Below are 23,316 nucleotides of genomic sequence, written 5' to 3' on the forward strand. Positions count from 1 at the left end.
CCTGTTGGTGATTGGCTCTGCTCACTGAGCCAATCTGCAGGAGTGACACCTTCCTTGGAACCAGGAACTTTGGTGGGGGGAAAACTCAGGGTGCAAAGAAGGACTCTATCAGCCGAGCCTCGGGAGTCTGTGGATGTGTCTAGAGCAGTCTGTCACAGATCTGGTTGAGCTCCCCAGTTGGACACTTAGCATACTGCGGTAAGGGGATCCAAACACTGACTCCCATGTGCCCTTAGCTTGCTGGTGCTGAGCAGAAGTTAGGCATGTCCCAGTCTAACGAAGCAAACAGCTGTCATTGCTGATACACTGGGTTCAATTCTCCATTCTGAACTTCCTCAGTAACTGGCCATGACAGTGGTAGCTAAGATTTGTCATGTGGATCCACAACCTCAACTTGGGTCAAATCTGGAAGGGAGCAATAAGGACTCTGAAAAGAAAAGGAAGGCTTCTTCAGATCCCCACACTGCTGCCTCTTTGACCTATATTAGACCTGAAAAAACTCAACTCCTTTATCAGGAAGTTCTGATTCTATATCTTTAAACTGACATCTATAATACCTTCCCTCTCTATACAAGGTTGCAGAGTAGCAGCCGTGTTAGTCTGTATCCGCAAAAAGAACAGGAGTACTTGTGGCACCTTAGAGACTAACAAATTTATTAGAGCATAAGCTTTCGTGGACTGAAGTGGACTAAAGCTTATGCTCTAATAAATTTGTTAGTCTCTAAGGTGCCACAAGTACTCCTGTTCTTTATACAAGGTTGGTTTGCAGTTCTCAATTTGAAGGCTATTTCAATCAGATCATTACACTGCCAATATCTTTGCTTCCTAGTAGAGGAGAATTATTTTCAAATCAGAGTCCTTCCCTTCAGCTGTTCTACTGCCCCCCAGTTTTTACAAAGTGCCTCAGGGAGGTGGCAGCACATTTTTGGAGACAAGAGATCCACATATACCTGTACTTGGATGACTGGTAAATCAAAGTGTTGCCAGAACAAAATCTATCCAAAATCATATCCTTCACCGATGCTCCCTATTTGAGCTGGGGCTCTCAGAAAGTTCAGGAACAGTGAGAGGAGGAGATAGGTGAGGTGAGGGTGCAATAGCGTTCCAACAAGCACTTCAATCAAAAGGTTCCATCAGCACCACTGGCATATTCATGAGTGTGAATATACAGAGACACTCAAAGAACTCTGGCTAGAGGTGAGTAGCCTACCTCTAAGCAAGAGAAATTCATGCCCTTGCAATTAAATGTGTTACAAGATCCATGTAAAAAAACGCTACTGTCAATCTATAGTTGTCTATTTATAGTATTAAATAAATGGCATTAGTCAACTACTGACCTAATTTAGAAAAATGCACAAATGTCCCCATTTAAATTTAATCTTCATGTAAGGGACCAAGAAGCCAGTTTAAGTGCAGTAATGCATGCTCTTCCATTTTTAATTAGCTGCTGGAAAACATGACTGAAGTCGTTAGAAAGGGGATACAGGAAGCGCAGGTTCAGCTTCAGAAAGCAAATGAAGAAAGACTTCTTGAAGAGGTAAGAATTCCAAAATAATCTGTTATCTACATCACATAACTCTGTAACACTTAGATGGGTCATTCACTAGAATGATCTTTTAACGGCATGTTTTACAGGGCCTGCTACGACAGATTCCTGTAGTTGGCTCTGTGCTGAACTGGTTTTCTCCATTTCAAGCATCACCAAAGGGAAGAACATTTAACTTAACAGCAGGTAGGAATAAATACATTTGCAGCAATAGTACATTAGCAATAATTCTGTAAAATGTGGAAACCTTTACAATGTTACTGAGATTTCTTGTTAACTGATTTATAAGACGTCCAAATTATGTGATTAAAAAGGAACTCCTAAAATCTAAAGGAACATTGTTTAGCCACCCCTTCTCAAACACTGAATAAGAAAATATCTGCTGCCACCATCTGTCCAGTTCCCTTTAAATCTCAATACTTAACAATTCTCAAGTCAAATTAAAGCGATTTGCTGGATTTGGCTGTTGTTCCCTCCACTATATTACAAGAAAGGGCTCTTCAATTCATCTGTGTGAATTCCAGATGTGTACGTTGGAAAATTGGATTTCTGCTTGAACTTCTTGTACAAAAAACAGCAGGATGGGGAGCACTTAATAGTATCATAAGATCATTTCTCCAAGTGTGTAATATATACAAGCACGATATATCTATATGTATGTGTACATAGTGAACATTATATATAATGGTGGCACTAAATTGATCTGCATGCTCTAACTAAACTAATTTTTCTATTTGAGTTCTTGGTTCAGGTGTCCTCTGACCTGTCATGTTCCCAACCTTCACTAGTCTGCACAGTAAGACATTAGTAATCTGGGAACAGCAGGTTAGAACTGAATCAGGACTAGCTCTTGACTATGGTGGGTATAGTGTGAACATGCCTATGTGGAGGGAATCCATGGCAGTGTAAAAGAGAGAATGGGAAAATTATCCTAGTTGGATTCCACTTGTACCTCATGCAAGTCATTCTGGAGTAAGTATTAGCCTAGTTTTCCCTGAGACTGTAAGTTCTCAGACTAGGGGAGGCTGAGAATGTGGTAGCAGAGGCCTGCGGGCAGCCTTATATTTATATATATGTCAGGCCAGCCTTATATTTATTTTTAAGCTAGGAGGGTGGGGGAAGCATGTTCACTGTGTTGCTTCACTTCTCCCACAGTGGTTGAAGCAGAGAATGGAAGAGTCCTTTGGCAGGAAAAGGCAAGATTTGCCTGAGAAGGATTTATCCTCTTTCTGATCAAATGTTCCTTTAAAGTGCTGTGCTCACAGGGACTTGAAAGGAAGTTTGAAGCTGAGGCTGTATCAAGTTTCCAGTGGTGGAGGGAAAGGAGAATGTTCACTATGGTAGAAGTTATAAAGTGGGTGTCAGTCATTTGATTATTTTGAGAATCTGTATGCAATAGTTCATGTCCCTTTCTGTACCTGAAGCATAGTATAGTCTGTGATTAGAATGGCACAGATTTATGGGGAGTTGGCAAGTACAGCTTCAGAAAGGGGGCTTAGGCCCAGATTCTCAAAGGGAGTCAGGCACCTAAATACCTTTGATGATCTGGGCCTTAATACTTGCTTGGGAACAGGCAGGAGAGAGTGAGTTAAATATAGAGCACCAGAAAAGTTTAAAAACTGTGTACTTCGTTAACTTGTTACCTGGTTCTAATATTATTTAGTAGTGTCAATAAAACTGTCTCTTTAAAGACTTTTTTCCCCTCCATTGGCAGGCTCTCTAGAGTCCACAGAGCCCACCTATGTATCAAAAGCACAGGGGACTGGGACTACCCCACCCCCGACTCCGACTCCCAATCGCATTAAGCAAAGACTTCCTGGTAAGTTTCCTCCAATTACATTTAATAAATGTGCAGTTTGACACTAAAGAACACTCTGCTTTGTTCACAAAGCTAATTAGTACATAATGGAGTTTTATTGCCTAATCAGAGTGAGTTTTGCTTTTTCGTCTCCACATACAGTAACTCCTTGCTTAACATTGTAGTTATGTTCCTGAAAAATGTGACTTTAAGCAAAATGAAGTTAAGCGAATCCAATTTCCCCATAAGAATTAATGTAAATGGGGAAGGGGGGTTAGGTTCCAGGGAAATTTTTTTCACCAGACAAAAGACTATATATATATATATATATATATGTAAACAAACACCTTAATACTGTACACAGCAATGCTGATTATGAGGCTTGGTTGAGGTGGTGGAGTCAGAGGGTGGAAGAGGGAGGGATATTTCCCAGGGAATGCTTTGCTGCTCAATGATGAACTAACACTCAGCTGAGCCCTCAAGGGTTAACCCATTGTTGTTAATGTAGCCTCATTCTACAAGGCAAGACAGCAAACAGAGACAGAGAGATGTGCGTTGCCCCTTTAAGTACACTGACCCTCCCCCACGGTCTAAATACGTTGCCTTTTTAAGTAGATCAGCAAGTTGAGACAGCTGCTGTTCCCAGAAAGCTTCCTCCCATGTCCCCCCTGCTCTATGGAAATGGGGTGAGCAGAGGGGAGGGGGACACCCTGACATTAGCGCGCGCACACACACCCACCCACCAAGCAGGAGGCTCCAGGGAGCAGCTCCAAGGCAGAGGGCAGAAGCAGCATGTGGCAGTGGGGGAAGGGACAGCTGAACTGCAGGCAATTAATAGCCTGCCGGGCAGCTGGTGCACACGGAACTTAGGGGAGCAGGGAGCTGATGGGGGGCTGCTGGTCCACCCTGGTTCCAAGCCCCCACCAGCTAGCTCCAACGGGCTGCTCTTTTTGCAAGCAGTGGACGAAGCAGGCGGCTGCCAAACGACGTTATAAGGGAGCATTGTGCAACTTTAAACAAGCATGTTCTCTAATTGCTCAGCAACGAACAATGTAACAACGAAACACCATTAACCAGAATGACTTTAAGTGAGGAGTTACTGTACATTACTTTCCTGATCACGTCAAACTAGAGCACTAGTCTTGTTTGTAATTGTACCTGTCCTCCTGTTGATTTTAAATGACCAGTGCAAAAAGACCCAGAATGGAGCTAAACATTCCCTGGAGCACCATTCAAATCCATCTTTTCCCACCCCTATTGTGCTCTGAAAGAATAAATCCTAGGACTGCAGGGGAGGTAGCTATCCTTCTAAACAGCAATAACTACCTCTGACCACAGGGCTTTTTCCTCTGGAAAATATTGTAGAATTGTAAATTCTCTAGTTCACACTGAGGGTTACTGAAGTTTGCAAATTAGCAAGAAAACAAACCCACAACCGCAAAAAAAAACCTAGGACAATGTATTTTATTTATTTTGGCGACTGCAGTTTTGTTTTGTTTTTTGCTGTGCTACACAAACGTGGTATTTTGTGGAAGTAATGATATCTTAGCATGAAATCCAGAGGTGAAAGTAAGCCGGTACACCCCGGTACAGCGTACCGGCAAGAGCCGGTTTGCTGTACCGGGGCGGCCAGGCTTCCCCAGGGAGCAATTTAAAGGTCCTGGGGCTCCCAACAGGGGCTGGAGTCCCAGGCCCTTTAAATTGCCACCAGAGCCCCACTGCTGGAGCCCTGGGGTAGGGCAGCAGGGCTCTGTGAGCTGTTTAAAAGGTCCGGGGCTCCCCTTGCTTCTACCGCCCCGGCCCTTTACATAGCCGCTGGAGCTCTGAAGTAGTGGCGATGGGGCTCCGGCAGCTATTTAAAGGGCTGGGGCATAGAAGCAGCAGGAGCCCCACACTTTTTAAATAGCCCCCAGAGCCCAGAGGTAGCGGGGGGCTCCAGGGGCTATTTAAAGGGCCCGGGGCTCCTGCTGCCTCTGCTGCCCTGGTCCTTTAAATAGCCGCGGGAGCCCTACTGCTTCCCAGGGCTCCCACGGCTATTTACAGGGCTGGGGCGGTAGAAGCAGGGGAGCCCCGGACCCTTTAAATAGCACCCCATGCTGCTGCTACCCTGGGGCAGGGGGGCACTTACCTTACAGGGTGGGCTGGGGCTGGCTCTGTCTCCCTCAGCCATGCCCCTTCCGCCCTAGGTCCCGCCCCTTCCGGGGGCCAGAGCTGGCCCCAGCGTACCACTAACTCACTGGACTTACTTTCACCCCTGATGAAATCACACAACAGCATAAATCTGCTCAGGAGAGGCAAGATGAGCTTGTTTCCTTTCACTGTGTAAATTAGTTGATTAGCCAAATCTAGGCTGGCAAAGCGATACTGACAGTCGTGTCCTTTTTCCTCTGGTCAGATTGAAGTTTGACTTTAGTTTGGACTGTCAGCTTCTCTAGTTGGTCATTAATCCTTTGGGGCACAGTGACCTGTTGTAGTAATGTACCCATCCAAAACAGTTTTATCAAGTAATGTGTCCCTTGGCTTTTGCTCTTTTTACTGACCGTCACTTTTTCCAGCCAAGCCTTAACTGGGTTACTGTTTACTGGTGCAGATTACATCAGTTACACATCTGTGCTTGTATGTCTAAATGAACTTAAATGCTGGTGCTAAATTGCATCCACGGCTTTAAAAATAGAGGCCATCTTTTTAAAATGTGGCTTATAGTTTGTATTGATTAGTCTGCGTTTACTGTCTTCTAATGCTATATTCATTAAACAATTCCACAGGTCAAAAGCTTTTTAAAAGATCTTTAAGAAGCTCTGATGGATTTAGTGAGACCAGTTCAGTTAGTCATACTGATGACTTGGAAAAGATGGAGCAACTCTCCCATTCTGTGTCTACTGTACAAGAGCAAGGGACTGTGGAGACAGAGAAAGCGGAGCAGCAGAATGAGATCGTACAGGTAACAAGTGACAAAACTGAAGACCTGCAAAGTGACAAATCACAACGATCAGGAAATGACTGCACTAAAGTAGAGGAACAAGAAAGTCTAAGATAAAATCCAGATTTTGTGAATGAAGACTTTGTATAATAACCACATTCCCTGTATGGCAGGGAAGTTTATGATGTATTCAAAATGTGAACAGTGCCACATGTTAGTACAGTAACTACTACTGTAATTCACAGTTAACAGGGATTTTGCACAAAAGCAAGTTAAAAACAAAGCTTTTTCCCCTAGGAGCCAGTTAACTTGTTTTATTGTACACTTATGACAATTGTTTCAACCCTATATACATTATCTCCAAAGTGATATTAAAATACCTGATTTATTTTAATGGCTTATAAACATTTGCCTGAAGGAATATTTTTTGGCAAAAGAGTGACAGTTACTGTATGAATCCAGGTGGCATTATAGTGCTTAATGAGTTGATCATACATTTGAGTTAAGGTTAAGCATGCACCTGGTGATATTTGTAAAGTGGACCTAATTTAAAAATATTCAGTAAACCTGCCAGTTGCTCACCTTTATATTTTAAATCAGTTTAATCTTAAAAAAAAAAAAAAAAAGCACAATAATGTAGGTAGTCATGCTAGCTGTAGTGCACGTCATCTCATTGCTTTTTTAATCCCTAATGTTCATTAGAAATCCATTGCCTCATACTAAAAAGGTCGTCAAGCAGTTGCGGTGCAATGAGTGACAGGGATGTACACGTGTGTATATTATGAATGTGTATATTATGAATATGTAAATACTACTTTGCCATCAACTTTTTTTTTTTTTTTTTGCTGTTGTATAAATTGGCCCACTTGTTAAACTCCTTAATCTTACAGGGCTTCTGTTAACCCTTTTAGAAAGTAATAGTGCCTCTGCATGACACAGATCTCTTTATTTACTGCTGCACACCCTCTATAACCAGGTCCTATGAACAGAGTTACTGGACTCTTTTTGGTTATGTATTTTTAAAGATACTTGTTAGTAAAGCTTGAAAAAGTCATGTTGGTGATGGTTTCTACACTATTCTGATTTTTGAATAACATAACTAACTTTTAATAGATATTGTATATATTGAAGAAATTATAGGTTACATACACTACAGCACATAGCTCCTTTATAATCGGTTCACTTGTCTAATATCACAAGTTTAATGTTCAGAAGTATTTTCACCTGCAGAAACTGACTTTACAGTGTAGAAGCAAAACAGATACTTAAAAAAAAAATGGATCCAACCCTACAAACATTGACTTAACATTATCACCAGTATTTCCTTTGCATAAATAGGATGTGCGTAAATTACTACCTTGCGTAGGTCATCATGATGGCTCTAGTGGTAACAGGATTGGATAGCATTGTGATACTTTTAAGGATTTTTTGTTGATTTATATGTACTGTCAACTTTTCAGTTTTTGATTCTCTGGGGCGGGGGAGCTGTAGTTAAAGTATATTAAGTCAAACTTTGTTTATAATTTCAGATCTCATAAAACAGAGTGCAATTTTTTTTAAGTACAAAAACAATTAAGTCAACTAGTCTTCTTTATTAGTTTATTTGGTAATGAAGTACATTAACATGGGTATATTTGTGGGGGGCAAAATCAAAAATTAATTTAATATTTTTATATTTGGAATTGCTGAACTAGTGGTTTTGTTGGATTAGAGCTACATACTTTAGATATTACCCGAATGTTTCAATAAAGATTCTTCAAATTACAATATCTGATTCTTCAACGGTAATTGAATTAAGTTGCACTAAAATCTGTGCTGTAGTTTATGAAAACAGGTGTTTGACTGATGGGGGTGGTTGTTCTAGGTACTAAAGAAAAACTGGAGTGTCAAACACCTCTACTACAATCTCTATCCATATATTGCACAGCCTCTGTGTTCTGTTGCTACTTCCAGTTCACTCAAGGCTCCAACAAGGCTCAAGGAAGGTAGCTTGAGACTCAGCATTACTGTGGGGAGGATCCAGGATGGTTAAGTTTCAGGCCCAGGGTAGGACAGAAGTTGCTTTTGAGTTTGGTTAAAAGACTCCAGAGAGAAGCCCTAAGGCCCCTACACTCATACAGTGGAACAAAAGAGGAGCTCTGGAAGGGAGAAAATGGCAGGCTCATGACCAATGTTGTGTGGGATAGTGATACCCCAAATTAAGGGAAGAGACCTGGCTAGAGGGCCAAGTGACAAGAGGAGAGATCACTCCAGGGCCTAACCAAAGGGTACTAGATGACAAGTGCTGCTATGCCATGCCTGGCACTGCAAGCAGTGAATCCACTCTTCTTACTGGACATGGAATTCTAGGCCTCCTTATTCTACTGGAACGGTTTAGTGAAGTTGTAATTAGCAAATTCAGCATTGCCCTGACTTAACAGGTGGATGTACAAAAAGAAAACGAAACATTTGAGAGATGAATAACTACACAATTCACCTGAAATCCATAACTTACTGTATTTTGTGATCCTTTACCTATGATTTTTGTCCTGTGAAACAAGATTATCTACAACCCTGAAAACTTATTAGGGCTTTTAAAGCACAATACACTTTATATATGCTAAGTGTCTCACAGTTTGAGTTGTAGAAGGTCGTCATTATAGACAACTAAAACAGATTTACTTATCAAAAATTGCCACAGTTTCAGAATAACCAAACTGTCAAGTTTTCATATAGTGCAGGGATGTACATATGTAACCACAAAACAGAGGGGACAAACCTCACAAGTATTTCATGACATCTTCCATGTAGCTTCTTAATGTAAAAGTATCAATATCAAGGTCTAGGTACAGTTTAAAAAAAAAAAAATAGCAATCAGAGTAGTAGAAATATTTCCATGAATGTTCTTAAACTCCACCCACAGCATGTGAAGTTACATCTTTTCCTGTAGTCTCTGCAACCCAAACAATATAGTGGTGAGTGAGCACCTTTTGCTATTTTATTTCCATTGCCCAAGCTTCAGAGAAATGCAAAAAGTAAGCAAACAACCCAAATGGTGAAAAGTTGAGTTTAATGTTTACTTTAACAGAAGATGCCCAGTGACATCTCCCTTTTATTTATTAGTAAATATAAAGATTTATTATTCTAGTCCTTTTTAGAATTGAAGAGCTGTACGGAATCATACACTATTACTCCAACAGCAGTGGTAAAATGGCACTGTTTAACAAATATGCTTTCAAGGCTTATGCTCAGCCATCATTCCTGTAGGGTTAATGATTATATCTTTCAGTGTAGAAAAGCCCCCAGCCAGCTAGTGAAAAATCTCATCTATATCAGCAAAACTTACTCTCTTATTTATTCATTCAAGGACTTAATGGTTGGGTGTTTAAAATAAATCTCTCTCAAAAAACCCACTTACCAATGAATAAGTTTGTATGCATGTTATACTTTAAGGAGACACTTAGTCCCAGCTTGAAAAAGCACTTTTGAAAGGGCAAGTGCATATTAAATCTCTCTCTAGGTAGATTTTGCAGAAGGCCTTAATATACAACTGATTAGCACCAAAAGTAAAAACAGGGAAGGGCACATCTGAAAACAAGAAAATAGTAGTAAACATTCACTCCCTTATGTAAGTAACAGGGCAAACACATGCACCTCTGCCAAAATATTACTTTGAAAAGCCTTAAACAAGGCTAGTCTGATCTCAGGGCCAGCAGGGAATTTGACCAACATGGATTCAGAAAGATGCTCTTTGGGAAAGCACAGCCTCGCCAAAAGTGTGGCCACTTTGAGGCAAACACTGGAGGACACGCTTTGCAGCAATGTTAAATCATTTCAAAACAGTCGCTCCCATAAACCTTCTTCTGTCTTTTTATAAAGTCGAGGGTTCCTGTTAGGAAACAGGGAGTCATCGGGAAATGGATGCTCTTTTAAAAATAGCAATGCGGATCTAAGGTGGGAAACAAAGTGGGGTGGTTCAGCCAGAGGCGATGTGGAAAGATTCTGAAAAACAAGATGGTGTCATGAGCTATTTCAAACCAGATGGATAAGAACATTACATGGCTACTGGTGCCTCTAGCTTTAATTTCTGGCCTAGACAAAATGCACCCCCCTTTCAGCATTTGCACAGAAAAGCCAGCAGGGCTGACGGAATGCTAGCACAACACACATTTTTGTAACTTCAGTTACCTGTAATATCTGTTTATCATCCTGCTCCAACCAGAAGTCCACGTGTGGGAAAGGCATCCAGAAGTAAGGTCCAATGTGGAGTTGCTCTCTCTTTGCATCATAAATATTAGTCATCTGTAATAGGGAACAGGCTTTGAGGGTTTCCCTATTGAAATTGAGCAGCAGTAAGTGAACTGAACCCACCATGCCGTGAAGGGGAATGAGCTTGGAGCTGGCTCCACAGCTACTTCCCCCACCCTTTGATATGCAACAAACTGCAGCTCCTGTCCTAGGCCAACAGACTATTCTTCAGTGTCCCCTGCTCCTGTCCTGTCCAGCCATCTACCTCTCCTTCACTGCTTGTCTTGTTTCAGCTCCCTTGTCCACCCTGCAATGCTGCTACACACACACACCCCTACCTCTCCCTCCCTACTGTGCCCTGAATTAACCAAACGATTAGACAAAACAGCTGCTCTGCCCTTATACAAGAGGCTAAATAGCCTTTTTGTGCCAGAATTTTGGGCTCAAGATCTTAAGTGGCAAACCTTAAATCCACAAATATTCCAGCTGCTTCTACACCATGATCCTGGGGACAGTAGAGGGTGTTCCCCTGTTATAGTTTAGTAGGCATGGGTCAAGATCCTGCAAATACTTCCTTGTGCAAGTGTCTTCTTACTGAAGTCGTTAGCCTTTGGATGAAAGCAGTGTCTTTATGTAGCACACCTGCATCTGAGAGATCATGTGGACCGAAGAGAGCTGGGTTCAATTTCCAGCTCTGCCACAGACTTCCTGCGTGACTCAGGCAAGTCAGTTAGTCTCTGTACCTCAATTCCAGGTCTGTAAAATTGGATTAACACCACTACCCCTCTCTCACCCTTCCTCTGCCAGGGACTGACTGTCCAGCATCTAGCACAGTGGTACTCTGATCTCAGCTGAGGCCTCCAGGAGCTACTGTAATACAAATACTGAAGTCTGTCCTTGTTTCCAAATAGAATACTTGTCCAAGTTTTCCATCAGGTACCAGCAGCTGTTGTAGTACAGATATTGGCTAACAGATATTGGCTAGTATGTCCAGTGTTTGTCTCTGATTACACAACCACAAACTGGCAGTATTTTATCATATAGTTACTCCTAAAGGAGTAACTATTAGTTTCTGCCACAGACAAAATATCAGGAGTATTTTTCTCTTAAGAGTTGTTCTCCCCCCCCCCCCCCGATAAATATATTTTTTTTATTTGTTTTCACTCACTGGTGCTCCTGTTAACATATGGGCTGAACGCAAATCCTCATCTGGTCCCTTATCTGGAAAAGTTGCATGGAAAATCTCTGCTGTTTTAACGTTCACAGCTGGGGAGAAAATGATTTGAATAAAGCACAGTTAACCAGCTAATGACGACATTTAAAATGTCCACCCCCCACAAACACAGAATTCCAGACCAACAGCGCTCTTTGGCACAGACAAAGGTGAATTTCAGAACCTATCAGACACTAATATCAAAGACTATGACAGAGAAACATGTTTAAGTTTCACTTTCTGGTTCACTTGTATTTTCACAGTGCTATTGGGTTTCTAGCAGCCCCGAGGAAAGTTTAAAAGAATATGGTCAATTTGAAGATACCACTATAGGAATACAATTGTTGGACAAATTGTATTCCTATAGTGGTATAAAGATCACAAACTGAAAGTAGTTAGAAGAAAAAGAAAAAAAAAGGAAGAGAACAAAATCAACTAAACCCAGCAGAAAGGAGTTGGACTCCAAACAGAAAAGGCAAAAGATCGAGCAGTCTAGCTCACTGCAGGCCAATAGTTCAGCTAAATGCCATGAAATAACCCTTCGGGCTCTATGATCTCATTAAAAGGAAAAGAAAAAATATACACATGCTCCTGACCAAGAGGACCCTTTCCAAAGGCATTTTCCAAGCAGCAATACATCTTCAGCGTCTAGCAAAGCCTGTCTGAGTGGTATTAACAGCAGCCCTGTCCTACCAGAGTTAGCATCAGAGCTACACTGGTCTGTGCACCAGGGTATTTTATATCTTCTATATTAGCCTTGGTTGGCAAATGTGTTACCTTTACAAGTCTGAACAGCAACCAGTTTAAAACAGTATACAAGATCATTGTACTCACCTATTCCATAAATGATTGGGAAATGATTGTCCTTTTCCTTCCTATCATTTAATTCTGTTTTAAAAAGAACAAATATGTCAAATAATCCAGCCACTGTCAGCATGTTTATTTCCAAGCAGCGTTAGTTTAGCTTTAGTCAGGGAGGTGCCCAGACCTTACCCCAAAAAATAAAAAAATGGTGGGACATGCAACCTAAAGCAGCCACAAGGGAACTGAAGACTTGGGTTCATATCCTTGTTTAACTCAAGTGAAGTGAGTTTATCTATTTATGTTTTTATACCATGTCTATTATCATGGTATACAGGACAAATTCAGACACAGGCAGGGTAGTTCCATCTCAGAAGAATGGCAACTGCTTATGCCAGTTCTGAATTAATCCTTATCTTTGGTGAACATTTATCCACAGAGCAGAACCAGACTATATAAAATCACTCCTGTTCTTTTTGCGGATACAGACTAACACGGCTGTTACTCTGAATACACCATAGAAATCATTCACATCCTAACAGGCCTGGGACTGAAACAGCTGCTCTGGACTAAAATGCATTGACAAGGGCAGCATGGGAAAGGTGTAACGCTTCTGCCCACACCATGACTGGCTCTAGACAAAGCTATTAGCCCCTCAGTTTCACATGCCAAAAACATACAGCTGTAATGCTGCCATGTTTCAAAGGTTTAAGCTACAGCCAGTGTGAAAATACAGCTCTTGTTCTCATTGAAAATGAAGAGACATCAAAAATAATCAGACTTTAATTGGCTACAATGGAGGAAAAAGGAAACCGAAGAGGGGACAGAGGGAAAGGATGATAAAAGAACAATAATTTGGGGCATGTGTCTCCTACACACTTCATTCATCTGTCTGCTACAATACTGACTAAACACACACACTAAATGCAGGAGGCAGGTCTAGTGATGTCAACTGATCCTAGATGGGTTTAGGTTTCCTTCCCAGCAGGAATACAAACGTCTAAAATGTGGAGTGCTCACAGGACCACATGGGTGAAATACTTCAGCTATTTCCACAGGTCCTATTAGCAACTGCAAGTTGCCGTAGCACTTCTGGGAAGAGAAGCCCTAGCCATTGCCCTTCCTGCGGTGTGCTGTGGTAAATCACTACTTCCAGAATACTGACTCTGGAGTACCCAACTAAAATGAACAGATCAGTATACAACAGCAAAGAACACTGTAGGCAGTAAGCCCTCATGTGCCTAGAGCTCACAAACTCACAAAGCTTACAGGCCAGATGGAAAGGTTGCCTCTCCTAAAATGAAGAGAGTCTATTTCAAAGACTAAACATACTTTTACAAAAGGGAAAACATTAAAACTCTTACCTGTCACACAGAACGTCACTAAATGGACATCATCTTGCTGGAGATCAAATGTTCCTACACCAACAACAGTAGCAGCAAGGTATAAAACTGACTCATGTCAAGGCATGTGCTGCATATAAACTATGGGGTATATCAATGCTGTGCACTGCAAATTAGAGGTGAGGCCCTCATTACCAGCAGGAAATCTCCCACTCCATTGTTCTGGATACAGATAATGGACCAGTGTGTGTTTTCCAGATATGTCGCAATATCTTGCTCTTATAAAATAAAGAGAAAGCTACTCTATACAACAGTAATTTACACAACTGGCCATTGGCAAGGGCAGAAAGTTGTTAAAGAGAAAGCTTTGTTTATCAACATTTTATTCCTTTTACAAGCATTTGTTTAAGGTAGCTCTGGCATTGTGATCTCAGGTTTAGTTTGTTACACATTTAGCAGGGTACATTCATTAGTAATACCCATTTTATATATGGGTAAATATAGGTACAGAGAGAGAAGAGACTTGCCCAAGATCATACAGCATGTCACACACACACTATTATCTATCTATCTATATAGATAGATAGATAAGTACATGTGTAAATCATCTCACTGCCCCATCCCCATGTATAAACACATGCCGCACTTCAAATTCCCAAATGGAGAAAAACCTCAAATCCAAGATTTTTTTCTACTGTATAATTGAGGATTAAGATCACACACACGCGCGGCCCAAATCCAGCCAGAATTCTAGTTTTTGGACATGAGAATGGAAAAAATATGAACTTACTAAGAAGCTGATTAGTAAGTTTTTGAGATAACTGCCTATCATCATTGAAACCTCCAACTAGGTGAACTTCCAGCCTAACAAATAGAGATGGAATAACAGGAAACAGCAATTAAAAAGACGTCCCCATGTGAATAGCTTTTCAATACAATCCCCAGCCCACACCGTACAGTGATCATTAGAGAAGGCTCATTTACTACAGTCACATGCGCCAGTTGATTGTGTATTACCTCATGACCTAATGTGAGTAACCTCTTTGTTCTGGACACTATAGGGAATATCAGATGAGCAACACAAACTAAGGACTTGAATCTGAGAGGCACTGAACATGGGAAGTTGCCACTGAGCTTGAGGGGATTTACAGGTACTCAGCTCCTCACAGGACTGGACCTTAAATTACAAAGCTATGTTTTAAGCTTCTCAACAAAGATCAATTAAATGTACTCCAGTGACTTCCTTACAACTCACTCAAACCTTAAGATAGGGGTCTTGGTGAGACGTCTGTGTAAATATGGCTCCTCTTTCACTCTATAGGTCTGTTCTCCGTGGCCAAGCTCTTCAAAAGTGACTAATGATTTTCAGGTATCCAACTTCAGGGGACCCCGGAAAGGGACCCAATTCTTAGAAAATGCTGAAGAGTCACCAGCTGAAAATCAGGCCCCTTTAAGGTGTTTCAAGTAAGAAAATACTTGTAACTACTTGCTTTTGAGTAAGTCTATGACCAGGTGTATTCAGTGTTGTACCTGCCAACTTTACCAAGTTTTGCCTCTACAGGTCTGACAGGAGTAAACACAATCAAAAGGAATTGAGATGGATTCTTTTCTGGCTCCCACAACAGCAACAGAATTTATAACTAAATTCTGATTCAGAAGCTTTATTGTTTTATGTGCAAGCCAGAAACTTCCAGATTAACTCAGATCCCAGGATGAGTTTACAGAACCAACAGTTTTTAAAAAAAGCAAAAATCCATTTGTGAAACTAAGCACATTTGAGATGGAAATCACTGAGACACACACACAATAAACATGGAACCTCGCAATGGCAGTTTTACAGAGACACTGTTCAAAGCAGACTCACACTTTAAATTAAAGCGCTGCTAAGAGAACTACAAAAATAATATATACATACAAACGTCAATGGTTCTGAGTAAATCAAGAAAAAAAAGCTATTAAATCTGTAACAATGCCAGTAGGCAAAAAAAATATCACTGTGGAAACAGTACCTTGTTGAGATGGGTTTTCCTGCCCTAGCTCAGCAAGCCGCTAATTCTTTATCTGAGCCCCAAATGATCACATTTAGAATTTCCCAGCTTACACACAACAGTGACCCCTGCGAAATACTGTATACAAGACATAATAGAGCAGAGCTAACCTTCCACATTCTGTGTCATTAGAGAAAGATTTTACTGCACTCATAATCAGCGACACCTCGGCTTGAGTGCTGGATCCATCACAGTGTGTCAAGCAGGTAGCGCCGCTCCCTGAAAGGCGGGCAATAAGCAAACATTTACCTGACCACAGCTCTGTACAACAGCAACAAAAACTTTGTCATTCTGTAGAGTAGGTTATAAAATGGATAAACCGCATCCAGATTTTACAGGAGGAGAAACTGGCACTAAAAGAGATTAAGTGACTTGTCTGATATCACACAAATTCAGTGTAGTCAGGAACAGAACCTCAGTCTCCTGATTCCCAATATCCTGCTGAAACCACTAGGTCTCCTGTGCTGCCGTCATAAGAGCCAGGGACTGAGTTCCATTCCCATCTCTGTCACTAAGGGCTTGTCTACACTTGAAACACTACTGCAGCACTTCAGCATAGACACTACCTATACCAGCAGTTCTCAAGCTGTGGGGCAGGACCCCAAAGTGGGTCACCAGGGCTGGCTTAGACTTGCTGGGGCCCAGGGCCGAAGCCGTAGCTTGAGCCCCACCACCCAAAGCCTGAGGGTTTCAGCGCTGCGTGTTGGGACTCAGATTACAGGCCCCCTGCCTGGGGCTGAAGCCCTTTGGCTTCAGCTTTGCCCTCTCCTCCTCCCCCCCAAAGTCAGTTGGGTTCGGGCAGGCTCGGGCGGGCTCAGGCTTCGGTCGGTCCCCCGTCCTGAGGTTGTGTCGTAATTTTTATTGTCAAAAGGGGGTTGCAGTGCACAGAAGTTTGAGAACCCCTGAACTATACCAACAGGAGTGGTTCTTCCGCCAGCATAGGTAATCCACCTCTCCAAGAGGCAGTAGCTAGGTCAATGGAAGAATTCTTCTGCTGATGTAGTGCTATCTACAGAGGGACTTCGGTCGGTTTAACTTCGTTGCACAAGGGGGTGGATTTTTCAGTCTAAATCTGGATCGATCTAAATTCTTTAGTGTAGACAGGCCCTAAGTCACTGTATGACACTAGACAAGTCACTTACTTAACCAACAAATCAGACTCCTGTGTCTAAGGGTTAGAGTGAACATGCAGCTCTAACGTATGCAGCCAAAGGTAATGCAGGCTGGTAATAGCAAGGTTTCTTAAAACGTGACCCATGCAAACTAGAATAAATGAATTAGAACACCCAGTGTAAGCTCAATACATCAAATGTGGAAATTCCATATGAAATAACAGTCATTACACAGCCATTATTTGAGAAACATGCATCTCATGGTCCAGGTTTCCTTTATGATACCTGTGTGTCTGAGCACCACCAAGTGGCAGGTAGTTGCATCATCAGACCCAAGGATGGACACGGAACCTGTTTTAAAGGAGAGAAATACAGTAAGAATTTGACCTTCATGCCTGTTGCTTCAATAGCTAACATTATTGCATCCCCACGTACCATCTTTAGGGGTGGTCACTGCAAACTCTCTTTGCTGGATGTATAGAAGTCCTTTGGGTCCCACTGTTTGAGCAGGTTGGCCTCTTAGAACTCTTGCTTTCTCCTGTAAATAAATTGCACTCAGACTAAAATGGCTGAAAGAGCAGGTATAGCAAGTACTATGGACACCGACCCAACCAGGCCTATGGAAAACAGAGGGAATCAGGTGGCAGTTCAGGGAAGACCATGAAGGCTGAGATTGACCATAAATACTTACATTTCATGGCGTTTTACATCTTCAGTAACAAAGGGGGAGGCCAAAGACTCGGAACATGGATTGGATATCAGCAGGCCTGAGTGTGACTGGTTTCCACAACAACCAAGCCTACAATCATGAGTTTTGGAAGAAGGCTATAAAAGTCATTGATCCCCAAAGAGGTAAGTGGCAAGAAAGAAGAAGAGTGTTTTACATCCTCGAGGCTTTTTCCAAACATTAACCAGTTAATCTTCACATCACCTCAGACACAAAGAGTCTGTCATCCCCACTTTAAAAATGGAGAGAGAGAAAAGGACTTGACCAAGGCCACATAATCATCAATCAGTACAAGAGCTGAACTCAGCAGTTTCTGGCTCCTAGCCCTATGCTCAGTCTACTGCTATGACTAGAACAGTTAAATATTTAAGTCAGATCTATTAGCTTCCCTATAGTTGTTATCTTGGATGCTTTTAAGAGACATTCACAAAGGATAATTTTTAAAGGCTTGTCTGTAATAACCTTACACACATATAGCAAATAGTATGATGCAACATGAGTAGTCCTGCTAAAGTCAAAAGGACTCCTTATGGAGGAAAGTACTGTTCAGGGTGAGTAAGGTAATCACAATCTAGAGCTAAAATACGAGAAGATATGAACAAAATAATCAACTTGATTACTTGTAAGTTGTTTTTATTTGATGATTTCATTCATTATAAATCTTTATTATTATATTAGTACTAGAGAATTAACATACATAAGCCTTCTATTTGGAGAATGAACCAAAAAGTCTATTGTACCAGCAAACCCTGGATTGCTCAGATGACTCTGGGTCTCCCCATAGAAGCGGTCTTGGAAGTACAAACACTATGTTCATTTCTTTAGCTGGTAAGAAACTCCTCCCGCTGGCTTGAATGCAGTAGAGGGATAGATTCTAAGTGATATTTGCTCATCTACGCTCCACAAAACATTATGTAACCCTCCTTCCCATAAACCAAACTGTTACGGAGTACTCTGATTCCTGAAGCTGACCACACACATCATTCAACACTGATTTACTTTAATACCCAATCACAAACTTGAGTCTGTTTTGTTCTAGCAATGTCTAAGACTGGGTACGCATAGCCTGATTTGGGAGCTGCGGGGGCTCAGTGCTGAGAGAATCTAGCCAGAAACATTATTACAGGGTATGGACTTGATGATTCAATAGGGGTTCTCCATTTCCAGTGGCTATAACATAATAGCATTCTCTAGTATGGGGGGGGGAGAAATGGAGCTTGGGCTTTTTTGTTTTTTTACTTCTTGATGATGCATAAAGACCCACCCTCCAATACCCATAGCTGGACATCTATGCCCCTGCACTGCCCATGCCAGAACACCCTGTATCAGGGCTTCTGGGCCCCCAAGAACACCACATGCCAGGATGTCTATGCCTCCAACATGCGGGCACCACATCAGGGTTTCTGCCCTCCCACCCAGCACCCCACACTGGGGGGGAGGAGTGCATGCCTCCAATACCAGAGAGCACCCTATGCCAGAGAGACAAGGTCTGGCTCCAGAGCTGGTCTCTCTCACCAACAGAAGTGAGTCCAGTAAAAGATGTTACACCTCCCACCTTTTCTCTTTAATATCCTGGGACCCACATGGCGACAACACTGCATATACCCTGGGCCAGGGCATTTAGCCCACTGAGAGCGCCAAACACAGGCGTACAGACCCCCATCCTACTTGGTAAGTTACCTGTGACATTGGTAAATTCCCCTTTTCCCCCGTCAAAGCCAATAGGCTCTGGACTTCTCATTAGCGGAGAGGGGCCTCCGTCCAAAGCCTGCTCCACCCCGGCCCGCTCGGGAGATGGCACAAACCTACTCCCTCCAGCTGGGCACTGCAGCGTTCCTGGTTGGAGTCCGACAACCCTCCTGCCTCCCCGCTGGGGCTGCCCTTCCTTCCCTGCACCCCCGCCGCAGCCCCCGTCCCCTTACCTCCAGGTGCGGGTAGGTGCGGATCAGCTCCCCCGGGGGCTGGGCCAGGTCGATCCGATCCCCGTTAATCAGCAGAGGCATCTCTGGGAAGCGCCTGCTCCTGAGGCTGCTGGGCGGACTAACTTCCGATAGCAGCCAGCTGGGAGGGGAGGCTGCATGGGCTGACATCGCAAGGGGTTCTGGGAGATGTAGTCCGGATGGAGAAGCCTGGTTTGGATTTGAGTAGTTCTGTGCAAGCAGCCGGAGTGTCTGCCGCCGGAGCCTGCACAAACCTGACTTCAACTAAGGGCGGGGAAAGAAAACGATACTGATGCACGTTAGACCACCTCACCCCCAAGAGAGCAGCATAGGTACTCTCCCCTCTTAAAATGAAACTTGCAACCCCAGAAAGGATTGAAGAAATGTGCGGTTCACAGCTAGGACAATTGCAGATCTGTCTGAATTTCCACCTCCAGGACAGGGACTACTGAACTCCAGCAGGGCTGTATTTAAAATAAACCATCTCTAATGGAAACTACAGGGGGCGTTTTAAGCAGGCAGAATATAATGACCCATCATGGAATCAGCCCATTACAGTAGGCTTTAGTTCTCTCATGAAGAATACCATCAATTACACAAGCAGGGCACAAATACTCATCAAACCAAATTTGCAGCAGACCAGAAAAAAAGAGGCCCACTGAATGTGTGGGCCCAGCCATTTGTACATGTAGAAATCCTGTCTTTAGATAAGAAGAGGCAGTAAGATATACTCGCACATACAGATTTTCTCCCCCCACATCCACACATTTTGTGGGTACAGTTAGATCCATGCTGAAAATTTAGCACATTATGTCAAATTAAGAGTTTCATACCTTAAAAGCAGTAAATAATTAATTGCTTGAGGCATATTCAGAAATATTTATTTAAAACTGGGTATTTTCAATCAACCCCCACTTCCTATGCACTGGCTTGGTATCTGCAGCACTCAGCACAACCCTCACTTCTAATGGCCCAAATCAGACCTTGTACAGGCTGGAAAGTGATACTGTGGTCTGACATATATTGCATTAATTCATTTAAGTCTTAAACAAATCTGATTTTTCTTTCTCCACAAAAGTCAGCGGAATCAGATGTAATTAATAAATATGAGTTGTACTGGAAGGGTCCCTCAAACTGTCGTCAGCAAACTGAAGTGAAGGAAATGTTGGGATGAAATCAGCCCTCTCTGGATACTACTACAAATCTCCGGTGGAGATTATTTCTAACTACTCATAAGAATACTTTTGTAGAAACATTTTTGCTTTTGACTACACTAAATGTCATGTATTTTCAAATTAATTTCCCAGAGATACAGATCCCCAAAACTGACATCCTTCTCAAAAGACACACACAGAAACGTCATATGCCCCATGATAAGCAGTGGGCTATATGTATTGCTAATTAGACCTGAATGGAAAATTTAAAGATGTTGGGAGAAAAACCAGACTCCCCCTTTCATTTTCCAGCCAGCTGTATTCTCAGTATTCTCACTATGATTTTGCCCAGCAAAGGATAAACACTTCTAGCAAAGTGCAGCTTAATAAGCTTATTAGCTAAGCGTTGTTGCCTCCTTTTATTATGGTTATAAAAGCATAAATGGGAAAAACAAGCAAAGAGAACATAGTCTTTGTGATCACACATAGCCCTAATCAGGGGATTTATACAGACTAAGACACAGAAACATTGTGGGAGCCCTTGTTAAAATATTGCTTACACAGAAGATCCCTGACAATCTAACACCCTGAAAGGTCTGGTGTTGATTGTTTGACTAGCTAGGACAACTGAATATGTGCTCATTTTTTAACATTACAATTTTCAAGATGTCCCAAAATGTGGGTCTAAATACAAAGCAAATATTTTTCTAGAGCTAATAAAAAAAAAAAATATCTCACACACGTGCGCAAATCCCCAGATCACATATAAGATATAGCAATGTTAGCCAGAAGAAAAAACTGGCATTATGTTTTGGAAAAAAGTCTTATATCTGAGTTCACCCAACATGTTGACAAAGCCATTGGTGTCACGGGGAAGAATGCAATCTTTTGATCACTTTGGAACCATTCTTTCCTTACTGTTGCTTAAGATAAGTACTTTTATGTTGGGAGATAAGGCAATTAATTTCAAATGCAATTCTCTTTTTATTGTTCTGGAATGACAACAGAAGGGATGAGATTTAAAACAAAACAAAAAAAACCAGTACATTTATAGATACCGGAAGATTAATTTTGCCATGTCATCCCCAAACCCCTCTCTCATCCAAAGTCTCCACCTCATCAGTATCATCACACAGTCCTTCAGGAGGAACATGCCAAATTAGGTGCTTCTGAAACCCATACTACCTCATCCTGTGTCATCCTCCAGTGGCTAGATCACATATAGAATTCCATTTATTTTTGTGTAAGTCTAAGTTTTGCAAGTATCTGCACGTGTCAAGTTTATTCTGATTCCCACCCAATGCTCAAGTCTTGAAAGTCTAACAAATAAGAGTCTAAACAAAAGGTCAGACCAGTGGAATTGCAGAGAATTTGGCCCAAAATACTTAAAATTTTACTATTTTCAAACAGAATAAACTCATACTTTTTTTTTTTAAGTGTTTGTAATCTAACTGAAGCATTGTGCAGATATTTCCAGTTCATTTTGCAGTAATTATTTACATATGTATTCAAACCTCTCCCGCCTAAAAATCCAATTATGTAAAACAAAACAAAGTAAAGAAATTCCCTGCAGTGACACATGAGGAGAATTGCATCTTTTCCTTTCTATAAACAAAGGGTTTTTTTGTTGTTTCACAATTCACATTTAAATATAGAGTTCCAAAGATAATAAATACCTACCATTATACAGTCCTTTTCATCCCCAGAACTTAAAGCATTGCACAACATTTCTTGAACTGACTACATATCATATGATCACACATTAAGCTGCTTTCATGTCACTTTCAAAACTGACAACTGTCTGAGGTGTTGAAAGTCTGAACTTTCACACTTAAAAAATTTTTTCCGACAAAATCTTATGCAGTGATAATAGCACCTTCCATCTTTAAAGTGCTTTACCACGTATTCTACAGATAGGGGAAGTGATTTGTCAAAGGTCAGAGGGAGGCAATGTCAGGCTGGAATTAGAACTCAGGCCCTGGTACCTCATCCTATGCTCAGTTTACTTGTTAGAAAGATAACTTAAAAACATACCCAATCAAAACACAATTAAACATTTAGAGTGAAATCTTAGTCCCAATGTAATTAATGAGAAGAGGGGCCAGGATTTCACCCTTACTATGTAAATCCTTATAGAGGAAACATTATTAAACAAAAACTAATCAAGAAAAATAACTATAAATTATGTATAAACTATTTCAATATGAAAATTGTAGAATACTGCAGTTTATTCTCTAGCCTTTTTTAGCAATGTATGAAATTAAATCAGAACACATCTCTGTAGAAATCTGAGCAAGTTTAAGTAAAAAATAGAGTCTTTCTTCTTTAATATGATTACCAAAACAAGTAAAATCTTCAGAGTTTGGAAAGTTGCTCAGAAAGTCTCTTTAAAGAGTGAAAATTGCACATAGCTTTTGATCCACTTAATTTCTGATTCTCAAAGTCAGAGGTGCCGTTGTACATATGTTACTGGAGGGGATCCTACAC

At 41.5% G+C, this 23,316-nt stretch overlaps 3 protein-coding genes across 4 annotated transcripts in view; 1 reads left to right on the forward strand and 2 right to left on the reverse strand.

The window, feature by feature from the left end:
- Positions 1 to 6,890, forward strand: part of PDXDC1 (pyridoxal dependent decarboxylase domain containing 1) — a 45,446-nt gene extending 38,556 nt beyond the window's left edge. The window contains exons 20-23 of the mRNA XM_034783887.1: positions 1,445 to 1,537; positions 1,636 to 1,732; positions 3,261 to 3,365; positions 6,110 to 6,890. Of these exons, the coding sequence (XP_034639778.1) occupies positions 1,445 to 1,537; positions 1,636 to 1,732; positions 3,261 to 3,365; positions 6,110 to 6,381 (567 nt within the window). The 3' untranslated portion in view covers positions 6,382 to 6,890. The remainder of the gene's footprint in view (positions 1 to 1,444; positions 1,538 to 1,635; positions 1,733 to 3,260; positions 3,366 to 6,109) is intronic.
- A 3,171-nt stretch (positions 6,891 to 10,061) lies between these two features.
- Positions 10,062 to 19,811, reverse strand: NTAN1 (N-terminal asparagine amidase). 2 transcript variants are annotated; one of them, XM_034783890.1, is made up of 10 exons: positions 19,658 to 19,811; positions 17,444 to 17,546; positions 17,294 to 17,359; positions 16,007 to 16,115; positions 14,639 to 14,712; positions 13,870 to 13,923; positions 12,539 to 12,592; positions 11,660 to 11,757; positions 10,432 to 10,545; positions 10,062 to 10,245 (listed from the first exon to the last, which is right to left on the reverse strand). In XM_034783890.1, exons 1-10 carry the CDS (start codon positions 19,736 to 19,738, stop codon positions 10,078 to 10,080), a joined length of 921 nt encoding a protein of 306 aa, XP_034639781.1. In that variant the 5' UTR covers positions 19,739 to 19,811; the 3' UTR covers positions 10,062 to 10,077. The 2 variants fall into 2 exon arrangements, with proteins under 2 accessions (XP_034639781.1, XP_034639782.1); XM_034783891.1 differs by lacking the exon at positions 13,870 to 13,923.
- A 1,978-nt stretch (positions 19,812 to 21,789) lies between these two features.
- Positions 21,790 to 23,316, reverse strand: part of RRN3 (RRN3 homolog, RNA polymerase I transcription factor) — a 22,989-nt gene continuing 21,462 nt past the window's right edge. The window contains exon 18 of the mRNA XM_034783888.1: positions 21,790 to 23,316. This exon is cut by the window's right edge and continues 115 nt beyond it. Coding sequence (XP_034639779.1) covers positions 23,273 to 23,316 — 44 coding nt within the window. The 3' untranslated portion in view covers positions 21,790 to 23,272.

Source organism: Trachemys scripta, chromosome 10 (genome assembly GCF_013100865.1).
Source record: "Trachemys scripta elegans isolate TJP31775 chromosome 10, CAS_Tse_1.0, whole genome shotgun sequence".
Classification (NCBI taxonomy): domain Eukaryota; kingdom Metazoa; phylum Chordata; order Testudines; family Emydidae; genus Trachemys; species Trachemys scripta.